The sequence below is a fragment of the Euleptes europaea genome, chromosome 14 (assembly GCF_029931775.1).
Source record: "Euleptes europaea isolate rEulEur1 chromosome 14, rEulEur1.hap1, whole genome shotgun sequence".
NCBI lineage: Eukaryota > Metazoa > Chordata > Lepidosauria > Squamata > Sphaerodactylidae > Euleptes > Euleptes europaea.
In genome coordinates this window covers 45,663,438-45,684,216 of record NC_079325.1, presented here as the reverse complement: position 1 = coordinate 45,684,216, position 20,779 = coordinate 45,663,438, and the positions used below count along the sequence as shown (strand labels likewise).

General features: G+C 48.3%; 1 protein-coding gene across 1 annotated transcript in view; it reads left to right on the top strand.

The window, feature by feature from the left end:
* ASTN2 (astrotactin 2) overlaps positions 1 to 20,779 on the top strand; it is a 783,945-nt gene that overhangs the window by 743,702 nt on the left and 19,464 nt on the right. The window contains exon 22 of the mRNA XM_056860152.1: positions 20,569 to 20,669. Coding sequence (XP_056716130.1) covers positions 20,569 to 20,669 — 101 coding nt within the window. The remainder of the gene's footprint in view (positions 1 to 20,568; positions 20,670 to 20,779) is intronic.

Genomic DNA, 20,779 nt, shown 5'->3' with positions numbered 1-20,779 from the left:
GAACATAAATCAGGCCATGCTGGATCGGATCAAGTTCCATCAAGTCCAGCAGTCTGTTGTTCACACAGTGGCCAACCAGGTCCCTTTAGGAAGCTCACAAACAAGATGACTGCAGCAACATTATCCTGCCTGTGTTCCACAGCACCTAATATAATAGACACGCTCCTCTGATCCTGGAGAGAATAGGTATGCATCATGACTAGTATCCATTTTTACTAAGTCAAGTTGGTGTTCTGAATGGCTTTTTAAAGTTGTCATTGAAGTATTAGGGGAGGTAGTTATTATGGAATAATTCGTTTGGAATAAATGGCTGCTGTCGTGATTTTGCTTCTTGCAGTATGTAGGCATTGTGTCTCTTTCTTCCCAGTTTTTACTGTTTTGGGGATCTCCATCAGGTATTTGGATACAGTGGGGCTTGAACTCATGATGCAAAGGTTGCCACACAGGGATTTGGCCCCTCTGCCTCCACCCACCTCTGAACACATGAAGCTGCCTTATACTGAATCAGACCCTTGGTCCATCAAGTTCAGTATTGTCTACTCAGACTGTTAGCGGCTCTCAAGTGGAGGTCTTTCACATCACCTACTTCCCGGTCCTTTTAACAGGTGATGTCGGGGACTGAACCTGGGACCTTCTGCATGCCAAACAGATGCTATACCTCTGAGCCACAGCCCTTCCCAAAGGAGGCTAAAGGAGGGAACTGCAGGGCAAACCGTGAAAGCAGCCGAGGAAGCCGGAGCAGATCTGAGGATGCCCCCTGTGAACGCTTCTGGCTGGCTTGCTAATCTGAGCAAATGATGCCTGGCAATGTTGGCTGCTGTTTGGCTTCACCTTGCAGAATAGAGGCTGATGGGGAATCCCTCCTGGCTATCTGCAGCACTGGCATGGCTTGTGAATGAAGCTGTTGTGCCATGTCACAGTGTCACATATCTACATTATTTGACTGGTATAGTGGTTAAGAGCAGTGGTTTGGAGCGGTGGACTCTGATCTGGAGAACCCGGTTTGATTCCCCATTCCTCCACCAACACATCCATACTCCAATGATAGGGTTGCCAACCTTCTGCTATTACAACTGATCTCCAGCCGATAGAGATAGGTTCACCTGGAGAAAATGGCCGCTTTGGTAATTGGACTCTATGGCATTGAAGTCCCTCCCCTCCCCAAACTCTGCCCTCCTCAGGCTCTGCCCCCAAAACCTCCTGCTGGTGGCAAAGAGGGACCTGGCAACCCTATCCAAGGAACTCTCCAATGCCTTAGCACCCTTTTACACCTTCGCCTTACCTTATGGTGAATGTACTACATCTACCAGTTCTTTGTAGCGCTTTTTGATGCTTAGTTATTTAGATGTTTTTGCACTCTCGTTTCCCCCCCCCAAAGATTGTGTTGCTCTTTTCCCTCCTATGCTCACCTCAATCACTTCCTCTCAGCATTTTTCTTTTGTTTGAACCCATTTCTTCATTTCCATGCTCTTCTTTCTTCCCTGCTCCGATCTGAGAACTTTACCACTGTAGTGGCAATAGACAGAGGGAAGCCATCTTCCCACTCGTCCAAAGCAACTCCAGTAGATAAAGGACACACAACATTAAACCTTCTTGACCTTGAGAAAGAAGCATTGATCTGTGGATATTTCAGCCATGGTTATTTTTAAAAGGCCACATATGGGAAAGCACTTGCCCATGCTTACCATGTGAAACTGAACTGATCCACAGGTCTATAGAGGTCTATACAATTATGCTGGAGAGAGTGGACAGGGAGAAGCTTTTCTCCCCCTCGCATAATACCAGAATGTGGGGTCATCAGCTGAAGCTGGAGGGTGAGAGATTCCAAACAGATAAAAGGAAGTGTTTCTTCACACAACACATAGTTAAATGGTGGAACTCCCTGCCCCAGGATGTGGTGATGGCCGCTAACTTGGAAGGCTTCAAGAGGGGAATGGACATGTTCATGGAGGAGAGGGCTATCCATGGCTACTAGTCAAAATGAATACTAGTCATGATGCACACCTATTCTCTCCAGGATCAGAGGAGCCTGCCTATTATATAAGGTGCTGTGGAACACAGGCAAGATGCTGCTGCAGACATCTTCTTTCTGGGCTTAGAGGCACCTGGTTAGCCGCTGTATGATGATGATGATGATGATGATAAAGAAGAAGAAGAAGTTGATTTTTATATGCTGACTTTCTTTACCGTTTAAGGAAGAATCAAACCGGCTTACAATCACCTTTCCTTCCCCTCCCCACAACAGACACCCTGTGAGGTAGGTGGGGAAGAGAGAGCTGTGACTAGCCCAAGGTCACCCAGCTGGCTTCATGTGTAGGAGTGGGGAAACAAATCCAGTTCACCAGATTAGTGTCCACCAGATTAGTGTCCGGTTTGAAGAGAATGCTGGACTTGATGGGCCTTGGTCTGATCCAGCATGGTTTTTCTTATGTCCTTATGTTCCCACATTAGGGTAAACATGTAAAAGGGCTGAGTCTACCAGAAACTGGAAGCAAAGGACACGTAAAGTAGCCTGTTATTGGTCAAGCAATGTTGTATGCTTCTTCAGCAACACAAGAGATGGGACATTTGGCTTTAGGAAGACCTAAAGGATGGTCTTCCATGTTCAGCCTGGCACTGCCCAGCTGGAGAAATTGGTTTGGTGTCCAGCCAGAAGTGGTTGGGGTTGCTGGATTCTCCTCCCCGAGCTGCCAAGTCCTTGCATTCCTTTCTGCATCCAACCATGTCGCTTGTTGTTTGGTTTTGCAATCAGTGAAGCTCTGGCATTTTGTGGTGCTGCCACAAGAGGATGTTTCCTAGGTCAGAGACAGCGCATACTTTTATTCTGGGATCTTATCCCCATGTGGGTTTCTTTTTTGCCCTGTCTGTCTGCTTTCTGAGGCTGCAAAACAAAACCATTGAAACGTTCATATAAATAGGAACCCTTCCATGGCGGGAGGCTGAGGGAAAGCATTCCTCCAGCAAGAGGCATGAGCCGATGGTGCTTTTGTTGTGCAATTTATGGAATTTGAAGACTGTAACAACGGGGGGGGGGGGACCCAGAGGCTTCCTGTTTTGCACCCGGCTCTGCTTCCATGGCATCTTGGAAGTGGCACACGTCAATAGGGCATTTGTGCCAATTCACAGCCGACATCTGTGTCGTGCACCATCCCACAACTTGGTTGTGCTTCCATTGCGCAAGATCTAAATCACAGGCCAGAAAGATTCTGAGCGTGATTTTTTGGATGCAGGCCAAGCCACTCTGCTTCCTCATTGTGCAAAAGATACGTGTCCTACAATGATGCAGGAATTGCATCGTAACTCCTGTTCTTAGGTTTGCTGACCCCCAGGTGGTGGCTGGAAATCTCTCGCTATTACAATGACAGAGTTAGACATGGAAGATCGGGCTATCAATGGCTACTAGTCAAAATGGCTACTGGTCATGATGCAAACCTATTATCTCCAGGATCAGAGAAGCATGCCCATTTATATTACATGCGGTGAAACACAGACAGGATGCTGCTGCATTCGTCTTGTTTGGGGGCTTCCTAGAGGAACCTGGTTGGCCACTGTGTGATCAGACTGCTGGACTTGATGGGCCTTGGTCTGATCCAGCATGGCTCTTCTTATTTTCTTATGTTCAATGTCCTTTTCCATGTGCCACACCCTACTGAACAGCAATTTATTATCTGTTAGTTTAGAAAATGTATATGCTGCCTCTCTAGAAGCCAGCTTGAGGATAAAAAGTTTTTTTTTAATCAATAAAATAATAAAAACTGTCATAAAAATGATCAAAATTACAACAGTCCATAAAAACATAAGCTATGAAGTGCTCCTCACACAAGAAACAGATCATGAAAACAGCTTGTAAAGAAGAATCTCCTACCATTAAATGCCTGGGGAAAGAGAAATTATGTAGCCTAGTGAATTAGACATTATGTGTAGAAGTCTTTGGCCATTTTTGCATGGTAATTAGCAGTGCGTTCCAGGCTGAATTGCCCCACTTTAAAAAAAAAAAAAATTCATGCTGAACCGTCATTTTGGAAGTGACTGCGAAGCCTCTGCTTACCAGCTTCGCATTACTAAAGAGCCTATTTAACGCCACCTTTGGTGTTTGCCACGAAGAACCCCCCTGAAGGAACCATGCAAAATAACAGCAGCGGGTTAGCTATGCACATGCTCATGGCTTTGCAAACAGGGAGCAGGTGAGTGAGGGGTGGAATTTCTCCTTTTGCATCGGGACCGTGAATAGGCATTTTTAAAGTCGCATTTTAACAAAGAGCTTTGAGCGAGCGTCAAAATTGACCATGCATAAATGGCCTTTTATTTTTGTCTGTTCCAGATCTCACTTTGGTTTGCACTGGAAATCTATGAGGTTATTAATAGGGTTGTCAGCTTTGGGTTAAGAAATCCATATGCATCATGATTAGGAAGCGTGGTTTTCCATGGCAGTGTCATGAAGGAGCAGTGCTCAGTCAACCAGTTTAGTTTGGTACAATGTCCATGGGAATCTTCTGATGAAGATGAATTTTTGAAACAGGATAATTTCTACCGGAGACCTGTTAAGGAGCATGAAGAATATATTAGACCTGGACATGTACTTATAATGTGTTAAATAACTGGATACTGGATACTTACCTTTTACCACATGGAACAGTTTCTTTTCAGTGGGAACGTGCCCTAAGTGGTTGCATATGGAGATATTTGTATTTGAATGTCACATGTGACTTTTGTTGATATATTTATGTTTGTGGGAACATGGTAAGAGCTTAATGAATTTCTCTTAATGGAAGTCTAGTTACTGTTGCAATTGCCTGAGTTGCTTGGTTTTTTGTGGATTTCTTATACTAAGCAGCTGGAGTTCCACCCCTTTTAGGTTAGTACCGGGAGGGTGGCAACCCTAACTGTATCATCCGGCCTCAATGTCCTTTTGCTCTTATGATCATGAGCAAAGAGAGGGTGAGAGTTGTGACAACATTGCTCTCTGCACACGCATAGCACTAGAGGTCCATACATAAAGGGAGGATGGTTCTGTTAGGCCTTGCTAGTCACCAGGGGGAACTCTGCAACCCACTGAGGGTCCCAAGCTATGGGCTGAAGATGACCGACTGCACCGAAAAGAACGTGTGCTATCCTCTGGTAGGCAAATTTAGGATAATGGAAGAGGGAGTCAGGGGTGGGGGTGGGGACAAGGATGGGAAAGATGGGTTGGCTGTCTGTCTCCAATGCAAGTCCAAGACAGAACTCAAAAAGATGGCTAGGGTTGGCAACCTCCAGGTGGTGGATGGCTATCTCCTGCTACTACAACTGATCTCCAGCCAATTGAGATCAGTTCACCTGGAGAAAAATGGCTGCTTTGGCAATGGGACTCTATGGCGAAGTTCCTCCCCTTCCCAAACCCTGTCCTCCTCAGGCTCCACCCCAAAAACCTCCCACCGGTGGCAAAGAGGGACCTGGCAACCCTACTTCAATACTCCCATGGGTGTTAATTGTTCAGGACTAGCAATCAAAGGGTTGCTTCTTATTGTACTGTATCCAAGCCCCTTTGGAGAGGGGCACTAGGTTGCTTTTGGGGTGCTCCTGGACCCTGAATCCCATGGAGATCTCAGGGCCTTGCATGGCATCAGTCTTGTTCAGCTGCCACCTCTAGGCTGTGAGCAATTCTGAATCCTTTGCGGACTCTGAATCCTTTGTGGACTTTGTGGACTTTGTGGATTCCTTCCTTGCCTGACTGCTGGAAGTCAAGGTTCTTTATCTGATCATCCAGCAATGTGGTTTGGATTATATGGAAAGTTCTTGCTAGGGTCAGGAGGATGACAAGGATGAGACAGCTTCTTCTCCTTGTCCACCCCCATTTGCCTTTCCTTTGTTCTTTTCAGAGATTGCAATAGACTGGAAGTGGAGGGGGGGAAGCTGAGAGTCTGAACAGAAATGTCAAGGAAAGACAAGTTAGAAAAGATTTCCCCCCCCCTTTGGGGACTTCCAGGTTGTGACAAGGGCCCTTTTCTGTAGAGTGCTCCTCCCATTTTAATAAATGCCCTGTCTATAAAATATCATTTTGTTCAAAATCACATTGTCCTCTATTTCCCCAGACCATTTAATTATTTATAGTGTGAGCCTCTTGGGGAAGTGAGCACCTGCATTTGGGGAACATAAATGTCCATCGGCAGCTGTGGCTCGTGGGCCAGATAAGAGCTCTCAAGGGGCCAGATCTGTCCCGTGAGCCGTATATTTGACACCCATGTTCTAGAGCAGTGGTTCCCAAAGTGGACAAAGGTTCCCCTTAAGGGCGGTGGGGTTACCTAGGTGGGCACTAAGAGGCAAGGGGGCAGCAGGGGGGTACTAGAGGTGGGCCCCTTCAACTGTGTTGTTGGACAGGGTAGGGGGCGCTGGGGTTGAGTTTGTGGAACCAAGGGGGCGGTGGTCCAAAAATTTTGGGAATCACTGTTCTGGAGCATCTCATCATCCTCCAGCTTTCTGCCCAGGCAGAACCAAACTTCCCTAATTTCCTAAGGTGGTTTGTGACAGAATGGAAACCTATGGCTGAGCCCGGCTTGAGGTCAGGGGTTGCAGAAGGCCTGCTGAGAATCCCCTCCTCTGTGAAGCATCTCGTCAGCTTACGACTCCCATAAAGACACGAGATCGGAGGAATGGAACACATCTGTTCCGCTTCAAGTGCAGTTTCTCGCTTTCAAGAAGGGTGTAAATCCTGCCGAGCCCATCGTGGCTGCGTATCTTTATTCCAAATCTCCTCTGGACTTCAGATGCATTCTGACATGCCGGCTGCATTTTTTTTCTTTGGCCTTAATTTAATTTTGGGGCTTGTTTGTTTGTTTCTCTCCCCACCCACCCCGCACATCATGCTTTCATAGCTTGCAGCTTCCTTGTGAATCCTTTGCCAACTATTAATTGTGCAATCCTTTGCTCTTTTCCTCCCCGAATGCAAGAGGCTCGGGGAAAGGAAAAGAGGGACAGTGCCGTAAACTTCTCCGAAGAGGTCTGAGAGGACTTCCTCGCCATTGTCAGGGCATTTCTCCCAGACAACCTTCAAACTCCAGCCTCTCGCTGGCTGTCTACCTTTGGACCCGGCTATTCCCCTCAATCTCCTGCTTGTTTGTCCCTCTCTCTGTTCTTCTCTACCCTCAAAACTCAGGGCAGGTCATGACATAGTTTGCTGTGTAAACTTGCAAGCGTAAGGCTGAAAGGATTTAAGAGGATCGTAAAATCAGGAGATGTAGCAGATTCTCCGAGTCATTGTTTTCAGGCGTTGTACCTTCAGGGGTACACATTTGACGTTGTCTTCTAAGAAACCACCACTGAAACTTTAGGTCAGGGATCTCCAATGTGGTGGCCATGGCCATGGTTTCACTTTTTGCGGGGGTTTGTATTACTTCGAGAAGGATGGCAGGAGGAGGAGGAGGAGGAGGAGGAGAAAAGTTGGTTTTTAAATGCCGACTTTCTCTACCACTTAAGGAAGAATCAAACCAGCTTACAATTCCCTTCCCCTCCCAACAACAGACACCTTGTGAGGTAGGTGGGGCTGAGAGAGCTCTAAGAGAACTGTGACTAGCCCCAGGTCACCCAGCTGGCTTCACGTGTAGGAGTGAGGAAACCAACCTGGTTCACCAGATGAGCGTCCACTGCTCATGTTGAGAAGTAGGGAATCAAACCTGGTTCTCTAGATCAGAGCCCACCACTCCAAACCACTGCTCTTAAACACTATACCATGCTGGCTGTTGAGAGGGGGAAGCAGTGGGTATGTATGTCACAAGAAGCAAGCAATGCCTTAGGGAGGGGAGAAGCCATGGTTTTGTGACACACCACATGCTCTTTGTAAACAAGAGATTCTGTTCTCGGCACCTCCAGTTAAAAGATGGGAAAGACCATTCTCCAGGGTTGGAGCAGCCTGCTGTTGTTGGGAATGCACCTGCCGTGACTCACAACTGGGATCCTTTGGCTTTAACATCCGGAATGGGAGGCACTTCCCTGGTCATCTTCTGTCCAGCCCTGTCTGGCCAGCAGGCCAAGAATGGGAATTTGCAATAAAGGAACAGATTTTCTCTGCCTGAGGTCCTGTAAAGTTGCTGTAAATCATAGCAAACAGCCCTACGCTGAATGGACCAGAACACTGCTTCATACTGTATGTTCATGGTTGACCTCATGCCAAACTAGACAGGCTGCTGCAAGGTTTTTTTTAGGATTCTTCCCAATGGAAGCAGCAACAACCCTAGTTGATCACATGCAGACCAATTTCTCTGCCTCTTGCCTGTTTTCCACCACCACCACCCTGCCTTTCAATCCATTCTTAACTGCCACTGACTTTCCTTGGTTCCTGGAGGAGCGATGAGCCATGCTCAGAACAATTTTTTCCCCCTATTTCCCTTCCCCGTGGGAAATCCCCCAAGTAGGTAGCGTCCTGGCTTTCTTCTCTTTGTTGGTACCTTCTGCTGCCCTTTCTGGTTGGCACTCAATCATCGACTTCGCTTTGACAAGGAGTGATGGAGAAAGATCACAGAATCATACAATCATAGAGTTGGAAGGGACCACCAGGGTCATCTAGTCCAACCCCCTGCCCAAAGCAGGAAATTAACAACTACCTCCCCCCCACATCCCCAGTGACCCCAACCCTCCCCCCACCATGCAGATCCCACAATCAAAGAACTCCCGACAGATGGCCATCCAGCCTCTGCTTAAAGACCTCCAAAGACGGGGACTCCACCACCCTCCGAGGCAGTGCATTCCACCATCGACAGCCCTTACCGTCAGGAAGTTCTTCCTAATGTTTAGATGGAATCACTTTTCTCTTCGTTTAAATCCATTACTCCATGTCCTAGTCTCTGAAGCAACAGAGAACAAGCTAGTTCCCTCATCAACATGACATCCCTTCAAATATTTAAACATGGCTATCATGTCTCCCCTCAACCTTCTCTTCTCCAAACTAAACAAACCGAACTCCCTAAGTCTCTCCTCATAGGGCATGGATTCCAGACCTTTGACCATTGTGGTTGCCCTCCTCTGGACACGCTCCAACTTGTCAACATCCTTCTTAAATTGTGGAGCCCAAAACTGGACACAGTATTCCAAGTGAGGTCTGACCAATGCAGAATACAGTGGTAGTATTACTTCCCTTGATCTAAACACAATATTCCTATTGATGCAGCCCAGAATTGCATTGGCCTTCTTAGTTGCCATATCACACTGTTGACTCATGTTCAGTTTGTGGTCCACTAAGACTCCCAGATCTCTTTCACATGTACTGTTGTCAAGCCAACTCTCTCCCATCCTGTACCTGTGCCTTATGTTGTTTCTGCCTAGGTGAAGTACCTTACACTTCTCCCTGTTGAAATCCATTTTATTACTTATGGCCCAGCTCTCCAGTGTATCGAGGTCATTCTGAACTCTGACCCTATCCTCCGGGGTATTAACTACCCCTCCTAACTTGGTGTCATCTGCAAATTTGATTAGCATGCTCTCTATCCCATCATCCAAGTCATTTATAAAAAATATTAAATATTACCAGTCCCAGGACAGACCCCTGTGGCACCCCACTGGTCACTCCTCTCCAGGATGAAGTTGTGCCATTAATGAGCACCCTTTGGGTTCGGTTGGTCAACCAATTACCAATCCACCTAACAGTAGCAGTGTCCAGCCCACATTTTACTAGCTTTGTTTCAAGAAGTTCATGGGGGACTTTATCAAAGGCTTTACTGAAATCAAGGTACACTACATCTACAGCATTCCCTTCATGCAACGGGTTAAGTCCTTTCTGTTAAGAATCTAACAAGTGAGATGTCCAAAGGCCACTTGACAGAAGAGAACACCACCATCGTCAGAGGGCTCTTATCGGGAGAAAGATAGCCCAGCGAGGAGGCAACAGGCCTGTTCGATGCAGAACAGCTGCGGGGCCTCTCCAGCCGCCTCCGATTCCTGGTTATTTCAAGAGGGGAGTATTGATTTTCTTCCTCCTTTACTCATTCCGAGCAACCTTCTCTCCTGCTATCACCTCCAGCTGTCAAATTGATGTCCTCCCCTGGGGACCCCTACTCTAAAGGGGTCTTGCACTTTTGAACAGCTTTCAGATGTGTCTTCGAGCCCTTCCGGCGTTGGACTTGTGAAAAGCAGATCAGTTGTAACCTTTAACTAATGGATTCGGTGTTCCTATTGAATCTTGTGTCAAAGGGGCCTTTGGCCCAAGGGCCGACCATAACAGCGTTTGCTGAACAAATGGCTAATGTTTCGACTCGATGCAAAGCCTTGAAGGTAGCGCTGCTGCTTACGAGGCTTAGCAGCCTCAGGGGAAGCAACCTGGAATATGTGGTCTGCTCACAATGGAGCAATGACCCCTTTCATGCAGACGTGGTTTTATGCAGCAGGACCACCATTGGCTCTTGCCAATCTCAGACCAGACCTGCCTTGACACATCTAGTCATTGATCGTCCTATGGAAAATGAATCTGCCACCATTCTACATCCTTGGAATCTGGCTCCTCTTTTGCCATTTGCCAAGATTCCCACACTGAGAGCCAGCATGGTGTAGTGGTTAAGAGTGGTGGTTTGGAGCGGTGGACTTTAATCTGGAGAACTGGGTTTGATTCCCCATTCCTCCAAATGAGCTGCGGATGCTAATCTGGTGAACTGGATTTGTTTCCCCACTGCTACACATGAAGCCTGCTGGGTGACCTTGGGCTAGTCACAGCTCTCTTAGAGCTCTCTCAGCCCCAAGTACCTCACAGGGTGTCTGTTGTGGAGGAGGAGAAGGGAAGGTGATTGTAAACTGGATTTATTTTCCCTTAAGTGGTAGAGAAAGAAGAAGAAGAAGAGGAGGAGGAGGAGGAGGAGGAGGAGGAAGAGGAAGAAGAAGAAGAAGAAGTAGTAGTAGTAGTAGTTGTTGTTGTTTTTGTTAAGGGAGAATCAAACTGGCTCACAATCACCTTCCCTTCCCCTCCCCACAACAGACACCCTGTGAGGTAGGTGGGGCTGAGATAGTGTGACTAGCCCAAGGTTATCCAGCTGGCTTCATGTGTAGGAGTGGGGAAACAAATCCAGTTCACCAGATTCATGTCCGCCGCTCATGTGGAGAAGTGGGGAATCAAACCCAGTTCTTCAGATCAGACTCCACCACTCCAAACCACCACTCTTAACCACGACACCACGAGAAAGTCAGCATATAAAAACCAACTCTTCTTCTTCTTCTCCCAAGTGCTAGGCTTACAGAGCAGAGGGGAGGCAGCATGAGATGGCCCGATCTCATCAAATCTTGGAAGCTAAGCAGGGTCGGTACTTGGAAGAGAGACCACCAAGGAAGACTCTGCAGAGGAAGGCAATGGCAAACCACCACCTCTGCTTCTCACTTGCCTTGAAAGCCCTTTCCTGGGGTCGCCATAAGGCGGATGTGACTGGTTGGCACTTTACACACACGCAGAGGCTGGCAGAGGACATCAGCTAGCTGCTAAGCCTTCCTGCCTCATGGGATATTCTTTCCATGTCTGGTTATGTCCAGTGGATCTTGTCCTAAGCCTGCTTGGATCACAGCGCTGGAAGCAGAGAGCAATCAGGCTGAACCCCCCACCCCCAAACATGCCTGAACAATTCTGTTCCTTTTATCTGCACCATGTCAGGGTTTTGTGCTGACTTTTCTGTTTGTCAATTTTGCTGAATCACAGATGTGCCATCAAAGAGTTCATGTATTCTTGTGGCTTTGGGGATGGATTGGACACACACACATATGCATATAAAACCACAGTGGATTCTATGTATGAGTTTTTGCACAGATAAGGAGTTATTGTGGGCCAGACAAAAGGACTATCTAGTTCAGCATCCTGTTTCCTAAAGTTGGCCAAGCAGATGCTTCCAGAAAGCCTGCAAGCAAAGAAGGAAGGCATTGGCCCTTCTTGATAACTCCACTTAGCAACCGGGACTGAGAGATACGCTGACCTGCCAGGAGCTTCCGCTTAACTACTCTGGCCAACAGCTGCAGAGAAGACTCTTCCCCATCAATGTCTCTGATCTCCTTTTGAAGCCAGGGGCTGTGAAGTTTCAGAAATTAAAAATGTGTTTTCTCTTCATTATCTCTGTGCTGAATCGACTGCTACCCATGAAATACTGCAGAAGACTTGTTGTTGTTGTTGTTGGTAGTAGTAGTAGTAGAAGAAGAAGAAGAAGAGGAGGAGGAGGAGGAGGAGGAGGAGGAGGAGGAGGAGGAGGAGGAGGAGGAGGAGGAGGAGGAGGAGGAGGAGGAGGAGGAGAAGGAGAAGAAACCAACCCGGTTCTCCAGAGTAGAGTCCACCGCTCTTAACCACTACACCACACTGGCTCATTCTGGCAATTGTCCTCTGTCCAGGATGCTAACGTTCTCTTATGGATTGCTGTTCATGCTAGCCTTTACTGAGATCTTGAATAGCTGACACGCGCAGACTTAAAAATTCCTTGCACAGCAATGGGTGGGTAATATATACATTAAGGAAAACAAGAGTGCAGCCTTGGATTTACGAACTCAAGGAGGGGGATAAGGAGAATGGTGCACTTTCAATCCACTTCCAATGCACTTTGTAGCTGGATTTTACTGTGTGAAGCGGCAAAATCCACTTGCAAACAATCGTTAAGGCGCATTGAAAGTGGATTGAGAGTGCATTATTCAGGAAGTGTGAAAGCGCCCATTTTGTGTGTTTGTGCTGCAGTTGCTTTCTTGCTGTCCTTGAAGGGGAGGAGAAAGTGGCTAAAAACATTTTTAAAAATGTGGGGAGGGGCCATGGCTCAACGGTAGAGCATCTGCTTGGCATACAGAAGGTCCCCGGTTCAATCCCCAGCATCTCCAGTTAAAAGGGACTAGGCAGGTAGGTGATGTGAAAGACCTCTCTCTGCCTGAGACCCTGGAGAGCCGCTGCCGGTCTGAGTAGACAATACTGACTTGGATGGACCAAGGGTCTGATTCAGTAGAAGGCAGCTTCATATGTTCATATGAGAAAAAGTAGAGAAGTCCACGAGACTGACAAGTGGAATCTGAAAAGGGCTGGTGTTCCTAGGAGAGGGACAAGATGTAGCTTGAGTCGCTTGTCACACTTAACGCACTGGAATCATCTCGGTTGTTGCATGACCAGAGCCAAGTGGATCTTTGATGGAGTGGATCTGTCAGACCTCAGTTGCCCTCGCTGACAGGATCACAGTGGATGGTCATCCAGAGGGCAACATCAGATTGGCCTCTATGCCATGTCTTTTGGCCTTCCAGAACAACTAGTTGGCCACTGTCTGAAAAAAGGATGCTGGTCTAGATGGACAACTGGTAAGATCTAGCAGGGCTCTTCTTATGGGGAGGGGGTCTTCCTCACTTGCTTCAGCACCACAGCCAGTGAAAATCCTGGTCTTCAGCTCATCCACATTCTGCTCCTGTTATTCTCTGGAGTCAAACCACCTTAATTCAAGTTTGATATTATGTTCTGTCCGCTGCAATTTTTGATCCCTTTTTTCTTACCTAAAATGGATCACCAAAGAAGTAACACTTAAAGTGCAAATATAAATTAAAATATAATAAGCATGCTGGGCTGGGAAGGCAGCATGGCATAGCCCGATCTCATCAGATCTCGGAAGCTAGACAGGGTCAGTCCTGGTTAGTATTTGGATGGGAGACCACCGAAAAATACCAGGGTTGCTATGCAGAGGAAGACAATGGCAAACCACCTCTGTTAGCCTCATGCCTTGAAAACTCCATAAGGGTCACCATAAGCCGGTGCGACGGCACTTTACACACACAGAGAATCAGCATGCTGCTCGAGAAGGGAGTTCCCTGCAAGGTGTGAGTCCAGGCATGGTGGACACATGCCTGTCCTGGAGAGAGCTAGCGTGGTGTAGCGCTTAAGAGCAGCGGACTCTAATCTGGAAAACCAGGTTGGTTTCCCCACTCCTCCACATGAAGCCAGCTGGCTCGCAGTTCTCTCAGAGCTCTCTCAGCCCCACCTAACTCACAAGGTGTCTGTTGTGGAGAGAAAAGGGAAGGAGATTGTAAGCCAGTTTGACTCTCCTTAAAAAGTAGAGAACATTGGTGTATAAAACCCAACTACTACTACTCCTCTTCTTCTTCCTCTGCTTCCACTCCTTCAGGTGGCCTTAGCGCCAGCAGGTGACACTGGAGGGGTGGAGTTTAAGCACAGCTGATGCCGGGCAAGTAAGGTTGCCAGCCTCTAGGTGGTGGCTGGAGATCTCCCACAGTACCAACTGATCTCCAGGCGACAGAGATCAGCTCCCCTGGAGAAAATGGCCACCTTAGCAATCAGGCTGTATGGCACTGAAGGTCCTCCCCTCTCCAGACCCCACCCTCCTCAGGTTACACCCCCCAAAATCTTCAGGTGTTCCCCAACCCAGAGCTGGCATCCCTACGGGCAAGTTGGAAGAGCGCCTGCCTCGGTGCTCGCTCTGGTGACTTCGAGGAATGAGCCGGACTGTTCAAAGCCGTTGTCCCCCCCACCCCAGAACAGACAGCTGGGGTCGTGGAGACAGACGGGAAGGCTCTTTCTGAAACACCGACGGCGCCTCTGGGTTTTTGTTGTTGTTGTTCCCAATTTCTGTGTCTCACTTTGTTCAGGACACAGTAAACCCAAGCACAATCTGATCTCTTCAGATATAGCATCCCATATAGCTCTGCTTGCATCGCAGGGAACACTCTGCTCCTTCTTCCCAGGCCTGCCCAGCTGCACAGGCCCCATGAGGGGGAGCGCGAGATGTCATGGAAAGGGGAGACCTCATCTCCCACCACAGGCAGCTTTCAAATGGAGAGCAAGACCTCATTTCAGCTCTGATCCAAAATGAACTCAAGGTACCAGTGGAGCAGGCAGTTCTCGAACGAGAAAAAGGGAAAGAGGGAGAGATGGGGTGTGGAGGATCAGGTCCTTCCTGCCAAGATTGTCCTCGGCTTCGCAGTCTCTGCAGAGAAATATTTGGTGGAAGGAGATATAGACATAGTCACACTCTCTTCCCCCTGCCCACCAGCTCATCAGTCTACAAACATGCAAGAATGGGATGTGTTAGTTTTGGTACTTTGGGAAAGTTCCACAGCCCTAGAAGAGAATGAAAAAAATAACAAAGGAGACCACAATAATTCAGGGGGCAGACAGTGGCCCCTAGGAGCAAGACTGTACCAAGTAGGGTTGCCAGGTCCCTCTTCGCCACTGGTAGGAGATTTTTGGGGTGGAGCCTGAGGAGGGCAGGGTTTGGGGAGAGGAGGGACTTCAATGCCATAGAGGCCAATGGCCAAAGCGGCCATTTCCTCCAGGTAGACTGATCTCTATTGGCTGGAGATCAGTTGTAATAGCAGGAGACCTCCAGCTACTACCTGGAGGATGGCAACCCTAGTTGTAATAGCGGGAGATCTCCAGCCACTACCTGGAGGTTGGCAACCCTAGTGATTTTAGTAAGGTGTACCGGCCTTTGCAATGTGCTTGTGATCTCAAGAGTACTTCTAACAACCCCAAAAGTGGCTGAGACCAGCTTCAGAAGCTGTCTCGATAAAAGGTACAGTGAAAGCCCTAGATCCCCCTTTATCAGCTAAGGGGATCCAGTAAATCCCGGCGGAGGGGTTTGGGGAGTCAGTGCCATAGAGTCCAATGACCAAAGCAGCCATATTCTCCATTTTCTCCAGGCGGACTGATCTCCATCATCTGGAGATCAGTTGTAATAGCAGGAGATCTCCAGATAGTACCGGGAGGTTGGCAGCCCTAATACCAGGCCCCAGTGACTGATCAGCCTGGAGAAGACGAAGGCTGACACAACTTTAGAAAATAGTTTTTTTGTGACTGACCCAATGACATTTTCTCTCTAAAATCTTTTTGCTTTCGAAGTTTCATGTTCACGTTCTACCACCTTTCTGGCTAGGGTTGCCAACTCCTGGTTGGGAATTCCTGGTGACCTGGGGGTAGAGCCTGAGGAGGGCAGGGTTGGGGGAGGGGAGGGTCCTCAGTAGGGTATAATGCCAGAGTCTATCCTCCAAAGCAGCCATTTCCTCCAGGGGAACTGATCTCGGTCTTCTGGAGAGCAGTTGTAATTCTAGGAGGTCTCCAGGCCCCACTGGAACTAGGCAATTCTATTCCCTGCACCAGAATGGAAAGGGTAATATCTATTTTGGAGAGGAATCATGGAGTACAAAGAAAATCAATAGCATGATTCTTTTGCCATATCCATACAATTGTTTCTTGAAAGTCAAATATGATTGTACAAAGCGGCCTTTTAGACAGTTACTTCTTCCCATTTACAGTGGCTTCTTATAGCCAGCCGAGGAGATGTATTTACCACGTATCAACAATAAAATCCTAGATCCTAGATTTTTCACCCTGGGGACTTAGAAAAGAGGTTCACAGCCAACAGGAATGGAAAAAGAATGTCCTTATTGAGTTTGGGAGAAAATACATCACAGAATGACCCATCTACATCCACCTTGGCTTCTCTGTCCAGCTTACTGGGTGCAATGCCTACCTATTTCCCATCCACAGTCTGCTTTTGAAGTAGTCTCTCCACAAGAGCCAGCATGGTGTAGTGGTTAAGAGCGGTGGTTTGAAGTGGTGGACTCTAATTTGGAGATTCGGGTTTGATTCTCCACTCCTACACATGAGCGGCGGACTCTGATCTGGTGAACCAGATTGGTTTCCCCCTGCCTACAAATGAAGTCAGCTCAGTGACCTTGGGCTAGTCACAGTTCTTTCTGAGCATCTCAGCCCCATCTACCTCACAAGGTGTCTGTTGCGGGGAGAGGAAGGAAAGGAGATTGTAAGCCAGTTTGATTCTTCCTTAAGTGGCAGAGAAAGTTGGCATATAAATACTACTTCTTCTTCTTCTTGTCACCTGGTGTCATGGGGATGGCGGCCGATAACACTATGCTTTTTTCCATTCCGAGATCTCTTTACCATCCCCACAGCTCCTCATTCTCTGCCATCCCAAAGAACCAGCCATCCCCTCCTCCCTCTCCTCCTCCTCCTCCTCCTCCTCCTCCTCCTCCCCCCTCTGCTTTCTTTGGGCATACATGACACATCATTTGTGTGTGTGTGTGTAAAGTGCCGTCAAGTCGCAGCCGATTTAGGGTGACCCCGGTAAGGGGTGTTCAAGGTAAGTGAGAAGCAGAGGTGGTTTGCCATTGCCTTCCTCCGCAGAGTCTTCCTTAGTGGTCTCCCTTCCAAGTACTGACCCTGCTTAGCTTCTGAAACCTGACAAGATCGGGCTATACCATGCTGCCTTCCCTCGACGCATCATGTCATTAGCTGTTTCCAGAATACAGTTCTCCTTTCTCTTTCTGCCCTGTTTGAACTTGAAAAAGCATTTCCTTGTATCTCCCTCTCATGTGCACCCCGTTGGAAGATGTGGGCAGACAGTTTAAAAGGGCTGCAGCAGGCCTGGTGGCAGCTTCAGTGAGTATTTCCATCAGTGTGCCTCTCCCTTGGGATGGTGCTTCAACTGCTTTTTGGATCTCAGCCATATTACCAGAGTGCTCTGCTTGCAAAACGGACTTGGAGGACAGCGGTTAAGAAGCTGTGGCTGGTTTCAGAAGAAGATGACACCATCTTACTTCTGCCCAGACTGGTCGACATGGAAAGTCCCAAATGGGCTGCCATCCTGGAGGACCACTGGTGGTTAGGGGCAAGCAGAGCCAAGCCATGGTAGGTGTTGCAAGTCTTGCCAGGGCCACTCCATTCAGATCTGAGTCACTGAGGGGCTTCTGGCTACCTTTCTCCTCCTGCTGGGTTTTTGCGCCTTGGTGGTAGTGCAGGAGAAGGCAACACATGAGCCAACGTCCATTGTGGGCACCACCACCCAGGTCTGAGCTGGGTCGAGCAGCCCCTACAGCTCTGGTTTCTGTTGCCACAGGAATCGCCCAGTCCCAGTCCTAAAGCTGCCAGGCAGTGCCTGTCAACCAGCAAGATGGTTGGGGGGGCTATGTCCCAGGAGAAAAATTAAAAGGAAAAACATGGCCTCTTATATGTACAGGAAGTTCTGACCATAGAGTTCCTGGTGATTCCTGGAGCTACCCTTATCACCAGAGCCACCATGTTGTAGTGGTGAAGAGCGGTAGGTTGGAGCAGTAGACTGATCTGGAGAACTGGGTTTGATTCCCCACTCCTCCACATGAGCGGCGGATGATAATCGGGTGAACCAGGTTGGTTTCCCCACCCCTACACATTAAGTCTGCTGGGTGACCTTGGGCTAGTTAAAGTTCTCTTAGAGCTCTCTCAGCCCCACCTACCTCACAGGGTGTCTGTTGTGGGGAGGGGGAGGGAAAGTGATTGTAAGCCAGTTTGATCCTTAAGTGGTAGAGAAAGTTGACATATAAAAACCAACTCTTCTTCTTTTTCTGGAGAGCTCTAGGAATCACCAGGAACGCAATGGTCAAAACTTCTTTAAGTAGTCAGGGACTTATTTTTCTTTTTAATTTTTTCTCCTGAAGACAATTGTGCTCCCCCTCCCCCCTCAGTTTCCACCCTCCAATCAGGTGAGCATCGGAGGGCAAGGGCCACAATTACTTGGAGGTCTCCCGCCATAAGTGGGCAGATGGGAACCCTGCAGTCCACCCTGGCTTGGAGATAGGGTTGCCAGGTCCAGGTTGGGAAATACCTGGAGATTTTGGGGGTGGAGCCTGAGGAGAGCTGGGTTTGGGGAGAGGAGGGACTTCAATGCCATACAGTCCATCTCCCAAAGCAGCCATTTTCTCCAGGGGAACTGATCTCCACCTGGAGGTTGGCAACCCTACTTGGAGACACACCATGGCTGGGTTGCTGCTTGGCAGTTTCCATATTTAGACTGCACATTTCTATCACAGCTCGCAGCCTGGAAGACTGAACTGTCATTTACACGTCACAGTCTACACTTTCTGTTACCAAAAAGAACCACGTGCCTTCCTGCGAGTACTCAGGAGTTTGAAGTAGTATTTAAAACTTACAACAGGAGGAAGAACACTTGGGGGGATATGGGGGGGTCTGCCGCTAAGTAACCCTCCAAATCCCACTTAAGCTTCGGCAGCTTTTATTTCCTCTCCTCCTCCAGATCTTCCTGGGCCTTGTTTAGGCAGTCCTGTCTGCCTTCCATCAGGGGATGCCCCGTCGCCGGGTGGCTCAGACCTCCCAAGGCATCACCGGACAGACCCTGGCAGTCCTCTCTGCACTTTGTCAAATGCCAGCCTCAGATCCTCGCTTTGTACCGCCTGGCTCGGAACGGATAAAAGCGGAAAGTGCTTTTTTGGGAGCCGGATGAAAGATTAGGCCAGGATTTACTGGATCCCCTTAGCTGATAAAGGGGGATCTAGGGCTTTTACCGTACCTTTTATCGAGACAGCTTCTGAAGCTGGTCTCAACCACTTTCGGTGTTGTAGAGGTGCTGTTGAGCTCACAAGCACATTGCAAAGGCCTTACACCTTACTAAAACCACTAGGGTTGCCAACCTCCAGGTGGTAGCTGGACATCTCCCGCTATTACAACGAGGGTTGCCACCCTCAAGGTAGTAGCTGGAGGTCTCCTGCTATTACAACTGATCTCCAGCCAATATAGATCAGTTCACCTGGAGAAAATGGCCGCTTTGGCCATTGGACTCTGTGGCATTGAAGTCCCTCCTCTCCCCAAACCCTGCCCTCCTCAGACTCCATCCCAAAAACCTCCCACCAGTGGCAAAGAGGAACCTGGCAACCCTAATTACAACTGATCTCCAGGTGACAGAGGTCAGTTCTCCTGGAGAAAATTAGCCACTTTGGCCATTGGACTTTATGGCATTGAAATCCGTCCCCTCTTCAAACCCCACCCTCCTCAGGCTCTGCCCCAAAAACCTCCCACCGGTGGCGAAGAGGCACTTGGCAACCCTATGGATCAGTGTATTTCTTTTTACTTTGTAATTGATCATAGCTTGAAACTTTTGCATGTAAGTCACCTTGAGAGCATTGGTGATGAGATGGAATTATAAATATGTTTGATCAATGGTTAACAGAAATCCTTGTGATTGGCAGAGCCTTGTCATCTATAGCATTTCAAGGGAGGCTTTGTCTCATACGGCTTTTACCTGGTGGCAGTTCTGTAACATGTATTGAAGTGATAGCTGTTGTAGGAAATTCCAGAAGAGGTCCTGGTGTCAAAGCGGTTACATTTGGGTGCCAATTAGCATTCACCTGTCTGTTCTTTTCTTGAAAATTCAGATTAGAAGTTTCTATGGCACTCCTGGGGGGGGGGGATTATCTTTTCCCAATGAATAGAACTGCCATCCTCCAAGTACCACCTGGAGATCTCCAACTATAACCATTGATCTCCAGAAGACCAAGGTAAGTTCCCCTAGAGAAAGTGGATGCTTTGGAGGTTGGACTCGATGGCATTATACCCTGCTGAGGTCCCTCCCCTCCTCAAACCCCACCCTCCCCAGGCTCCACCCCCCCCCCTCAATTCCTGATATTTCCCAACCCAGAGCTGGCAACCTAACAATGAAAGACACATTGATGTGTTCATCTTCTTGGAGCATTCCCTAGATTGAAATGATTTTACTTCCAATGATGATCCCTCCAACTGAGACCAAGCCTGTGGCCCATCCAGAGTATGTTACTCAAGTTTCCATGTTGCAGTAAGTTGGTTCTCATCTCTTGCAGGTTCACCCTGTATGCCGTGGACACGCGAGGAAGGCACTCGGAGCTGAGCACGGTCACCCTGCGAACGGCATGCCCGTTGGTGGATGACAGCAAGGCAGAGGGTAAAGCACTCGCTCTGCTCTTCGCTTGGATCAAGGCCCCTGTTTATCCCCCAAGCATGGTGTACTTTCAATGAGCAGTCATGCAGTCCCTTTTAACCTGCCCAAGGTTG